This window comes from Microplitis demolitor, chromosome 10, assembly GCF_026212275.2.
Source record: "Microplitis demolitor isolate Queensland-Clemson2020A chromosome 10, iyMicDemo2.1a, whole genome shotgun sequence".
Lineage (NCBI taxonomy): Eukaryota > Metazoa > Arthropoda > Insecta > Hymenoptera > Braconidae > Microplitis > Microplitis demolitor.
Window position 1 is genome coordinate 10,801,665 of NC_068554.1, and position 6,000 is coordinate 10,807,664.

The 6,000-nt window shown below is 32.1% G+C and overlaps 1 protein-coding gene and 1 pseudogene across 1 annotated transcript in view; both read right to left on the reverse strand.

The window, feature by feature from the left end:
- The window catches only part of LOC128668839 (low-density lipoprotein receptor-like), a 28,356-nt gene extending 25,211 nt beyond the window's left edge, over positions 1-3,145 (reverse strand). The window contains exon 1 of the mRNA XM_053742641.1: positions 3,077-3,145. Coding sequence (XP_053598616.1) covers positions 3,077-3,145 — 69 coding nt within the window. The remainder of the gene's footprint in view (positions 1-3,076) is intronic.
- A 674-nt stretch (positions 3,146-3,819) lies between these two features.
- LOC103573785 (uncharacterized) lies at positions 3,820-5,694 on the reverse strand (annotated as a pseudogene).
- Between the last annotated feature and the right edge of the window lie 306 nt (positions 5,695-6,000).

Genomic DNA, 6,000 nt, shown 5'->3' on the forward strand with positions numbered 1-6,000 from the left:
TCGTGTTTTATTTGAATTCTCTAAACTTTTTCTCATGCCATCTAATCAGATTTTGTACAGATGCTTTTGATACATAATTTATTAGTATTGTCACTATCGAGAATTAAAGCGTTAAAATGACTCTATCATCTCTATGCCAGTATTTTTACATTTTAGCTTGGCGTTGCATAAGAATGTATCAGTTTCTACTTCAGACATATTATTACAATATTTTCTACTAGATTGTTTGATGCAAGTCTAATAATAACACTCTTGAGATTTTACTAGATAACTCCTGACAAAGATTTTGAGCTTTTGAAATCGACAGTTTATTTGTATACTAAACGGTAACTATTATTTTAGAACGAATACATTATATTTTGGAGTTTTTCGTAATTGATGTCAAAGCTATTTAGATGATAATGTCGAAAATGTTATTGATTTATAAGTTTAAAATTAAAAGCTCCAATTGAATCCGATTGAATCTGATAGAAAGTATCTGGGAAGACACTCAATCAGAATCCTATTAGTTTTGATGCGAAACAAATTTTCAATCAGAAATGTTCGGGAGCGTTCGAGGTCTCTGATTGAATTTCAATCGGAAAAAATATTTTTTAGTTTTTGATGGAACCTGATTAAAATATTTCAATAAAAAAATAATAGTTTTAATTTTCGATTATTTTCCGATTGAATCCGATTGGTATATGGGTGATTCCGTTCTAACTGTGATTTTTTTAATTAAAACTTTTAAGATTTTAAAGTTAAACTTTTTCAATTTTTGTATGCACATTATTCATCTATTTTACTGTAAAAAGACAAATCTGAAAGGACAATACTACAACTTGAGAGCGTCAAGAAGGAGAAACAAATTTCAAATTTAGCGTTCTATGGTACTGATATAAAATAAATTCGGTAGAAATTATTTGAGAAAATTATTAAATTGATTTATAAATTCTGTTGTAACACTTTTAAACTACTTTTTTAATAATTATTTGACACATTAAAGATGATTAATAACTATTAACTATAATTTATAGCAACGGTTACGTTCTGGTTGATGTTTTGGCGTTAGTGTAGTTGAGCGGTCGATTTGAATTGGACCTAATAAGAACTTACATATAATTATAAATAAGTATTAAGTATGGGTTGAACAGTCACCATTTGGTGGTTGAAATAAACTGGTTGTTTGATTATATATTATTATATATCTTAATCCGATTTATTCAATTATAAAAGAATAATTTTGAATGATCTCTTATCAACATGAGGTGCTTAGGCATCAGGCCCGCGCAACGCTCGATATAGAGGAGTGGATCAAGATAAGCGATATTCTCGAATGATCCATGCTCCGTTCTTACGCTTGCTCCGTTTTTGTTATTAACAAATGAGTCACTTATCTATGAACAAAAGTTATCTTAGAACAAAATAGATGTTTGTGCAGCTGCACGTCTCGAGGATTTACTCGAGGCATCAGCGTTTATTTGTGCATAGCAAATATTAAGAGAAAAATAACTTTATCAATATGTTTTAAATATTCTAAATAATATTATACTATTTTACATTCTATTACTTTATATTATTATATTATATTATATTATATTATTATATCAAATTATATTATTATATTACATTATACTATTACATTAAATTATGTTCTACAATATAGGGTAACTTATTAATTATGTCACTTACTAAATTATCAATATGCATCTTAATTAATTAGTTAGGTCTCAGATCGGTCTCTCAATGGATAGTATTTAAAAATAGTCAGAGACATCTGACGAGCAGGCTGGGACGTAACACCTCCCACCCGGTAGACAAGCGCCCCGCTTGTTTTGGGCCTTAGCTCTTGTTGAAAATGTAATTTTTTATTCTAGACAATTGTTTTTATATTATATATTTTAACGGTTTGAAATCTGTATACCGATCTGTAGCCTAGCATCTAAGTGCTTATTTTAAACAGAAAACATACAGCTATTTAGTTTTCACGTGTTCATGTGATAATATTAGCAAATTAATTTATAGTTCCGATTTTGGCTGAAAGTTCGAAAAGATCATGTGTCATTTTAGAGATAAATTTCGTATCATTTGAATTATTCAAGTTACTTGATTGTTTATTGCATATTTATTATTTTTATTTGTAAATTATAAGATATGAATGAATCGACAAAATCTTCGTTAGCTGAAATTAGTGGTTTCCGAGTTTTGGATGTCTTGATAAAAACAAATTTCGTTGCGTTCTATAATTTTTTTTTATATACTATGTGACCGAAGATTAGCTCGACTGGAATCCGTCAGTCGAACTATTCCCGCACAATCTCGTTGACGTACCTGATTCGGCTGCTGCAGTTGTTGGGCGCCAGGTGATGTCTCAATCACCGAATTCGATACTCGGACGCAGGCGGCTCAGGGTGGCGGATCGGGAATAGGGTAGGCACTTACAATTATCGTCAAATAACTTACAGCCAACTAGACAAATTCTATAGTATATTTAACAGCAAGTAAATTAATGTAACAAATCGATGACAATTAAAGTTCTGTCAGGCTCATAAAGTACCTCCGTAACAACATCTGTTCAAATTTACTATACTGTTGAAAACTGAATGAGCTCGTAAAACTGCGGAAACATATCGCTTAAATTTGGAACCTAGTCCTTGAACCGCCTGGCGTTCATTTTGAGATATTCAGAGATGATTTATATTAACGTAAAACCTGATAGTATTTTCTGATACTACGAATAGATAATAGTCTACCAACGGAATGTCATCGACGGTTAGGACTCATGATAAAATACTGTTGTTTGTTTTATTATTATATAACCTGTTATTATTATATAATATTGTTGTTTGTTTTGTTATTATATAACCAATGACTCCAATTGATAATAAAATCGGAATGGGGCTTTTCTCTTATCAAATAATGTGAACCGCTCGCAATAACATGTGCTGATTGGACGACAAATGCAAATAACAGATATCAAAATTTGAAATTTTCAACTTGTTATTACGTCGAATAAATAGTGCGCATATCTAAAAGTTTTTGAAAATTCGATATTTTCATGAGTTCTCTAAATGGATAAAATGACGCAACCAACTACTTTTGAGAAACTATTATTACAAATGATGTCATTACCGCCCACACCTTGTTCTAGTTTTAACACAAACATGTTTATGTCGGGTCGTAAAAATGTAAGTGATACTACTCACATTACACAAACGATTTTTCACTCTTATTATGATTCTAAGTTATAATGGAAGTGAAATAACTCAGTAAGTCAATGAACGTTAGTTGAACTCACAAGGTCTTAAATTATGAATAATTGTGTCAATGATACTCGACACAATTGTCCTATCGATTGGTTGATAGTCTAAATGTTTATTCTCTATATATTTCTGGCAATTAATTTTCATAGGGAACCGTATATTATACGATTTCCAGTACTACCTAATGGAATTGAGGTGAATGAACTTAGTGACGAGCATGGTTTGAGTGTTGACTAACGCAATATTTTTAGAGCGAACATTGCATCTGTGGATATTTGTCATTTACACATGATCAAGGCTCGGGGATTTTTTAATTCGAAGAAGTATCAGGATATCATTGTTTTAAATTAACCACAAACGAGATTATAGTATTCTTGAAAAAGGGAGATGCAAAAGGGCATATAGAAATCAGAATTTACTAATTATATTCATAGAATTTATTCAGATAACTATATTACAAGACTGCAAATAATGTTTTAATGACACAAACTAGTTCTTAGTAAATAAATACACTTAAAACTAATACCCGTAAATGTTTACATAATACTAATAATGGCTGCGTGCAATAACAAACTTATTATGCATATTTAAATCTAAACTCTTGCATTTTATTACGAATACTGTTCTGAATAGATTGAGTGTCTAATGTAATCCAACCTTTTCCACGGCCGTACTCTTCAACATATGTGAGCAACACTGTTCTGGCATTTTCATCTAATCCTGGTCTGATAGTTGCTCCTTCGACATCGTAAGCTCTAGCTCTTGACCCGGTTAATGAACAGATGGTCAATGCACTCTTAGTGAAAATTTCGACCAATAACAATCGAGCCAATGATTTGCAATCTTTTGACAATCTCTTGCAATTACTAAGTTTTATGGCATTGATGTAGACATTGGTATGGGGCATGAGTTCTACAAGTCCCGGAGCCATTTAACGATGCTTTAAGGTCCATCTTGAGTCATTTTCATCGTATTCTGGAGGTATAACAAATTTTCGCTTTTGAAAACGTTTTTTCTTAGGAACTTCATCAGTCTCATTATCACCATGGTCATCGTATGCTTCATCTCGTTGCTCTTGATTGCTGTTGTTTTTTTCGGATATCTCCTCAACTTCCACTGTAATGTTTGTTGATGGAGATGTGGTCGGAATATCGCTGTTTGGACTACGGCTATTGACGATTAACTGTTTTAGATCTTTCAATGTTTCTGTATTACCAATTATTATTCTACGTAAGTTATTTACCAGGCTGTATGAGTTAGCAGAAACTGCATGCAGATTCCGTAAGACCGTAAGAAGTTCTGTGAAAAATGTGGGGTCAAGCATAGGTTTCGGATTTAACAATGAATTCGTTAAATTCGAAGAATTCTGAATAACAGATGGTCGCTCCTGTTCCCTATTTTCAACGGACTCTATCTCTTCAGCACAACTTCTGTCGTCAGATTCGTCAAAGGATACTTCTGACGAACACAAATTTTGAATCGGAAAATCTTCACGAGTTGGTGAGGGTTGAGTTTCACTCAAGCATTCGGATGCTTGATTCGGCTGTTCTACGGTGTCACTAACAGATTCATTTGGCTCAACAACTTTTGACCGTTTCGAAGAAGTTTCTATGTCTGGGGTAGACAGCGTCGTTCGTTTTAGTTTCTTCGTTTCAGATTTGTCATCATTGTTCGAAGTTACGACTAAATCCAGAGGTTTGTCAATTTCATTATTTGACTTCGAGTTTCGTTTGGGTCTGCGTGTTTTTTTTTCGCCATCGTTGGTAATTCTTGATCTAAAACCGAAAATTATTATTATTTTATATATTGTGCGGAAAAGACATTCAAACCTTTCTTTTGTATGCTAATATTTATTTTGACATCGAATTGATATTTATGACCTATCGAACACACTATCTAAAACATTCTCGTTGGAACCATTATTTTTATACAATTTCATGGATTCTGATAAAAATAGTTATAGTACTGAACTCAAACAAAGATTATAATTCACGATATGTACCTCCATTCTTTGGATTCGAGCATTTATATTCATAGTACACATCATTTATCCTTACTTTGATAAAAATTTCCGCATCTTCGTACACATCTGCAAAAGAAAATATCATTTCATTTCAATTGCACTCCATAATTAAAAGTTTCTCACTATCAATTATGTTACACTATTTTTGAACTGAAACACTCAAAGGCAAGTAAAAAAAAAATCCTTACCAGTGCCATATTTCACAAGAGACAAATATAATTTCCAATCTTCTGAAAATCTTTGCCTTCTTTTAACACGCTTAACTGTTTCTGATGGATCTTCGACAGGATACGATACTATTACTTTTTGATCCATTTTTCTTCGTACTACTATCCATGACCATGGTATGCACACATACTGATCAATATCTTGGTGAGGTAATTCCAGAAATTGTATCACATAATACTTAAATTTTCCAGTGCGTTTCATCTAAAAAGAAAAGAAACAAAGCTAGAATCACATATTTCGCACCACTCATGAACTCAAATATATGACGTTATAGTCAGCTAAGTACTTTAATTATCACTATATCAGTTGCCCTTGAGAGGCCTCAATGCGAACGGGCGGGAAATCATAAATGAATTTCAAATAAACTGGAAACTAAATCCTACCTTAAGACTTCAAAAATTTTCTGTCATATCAATAGTAATGTATCCTGATCCTCACTACTGTTTAGTTATTCTTTTAGTATCATGTGAATCCTCAAATATATAATTTTGGCCAAAGTATCATCTT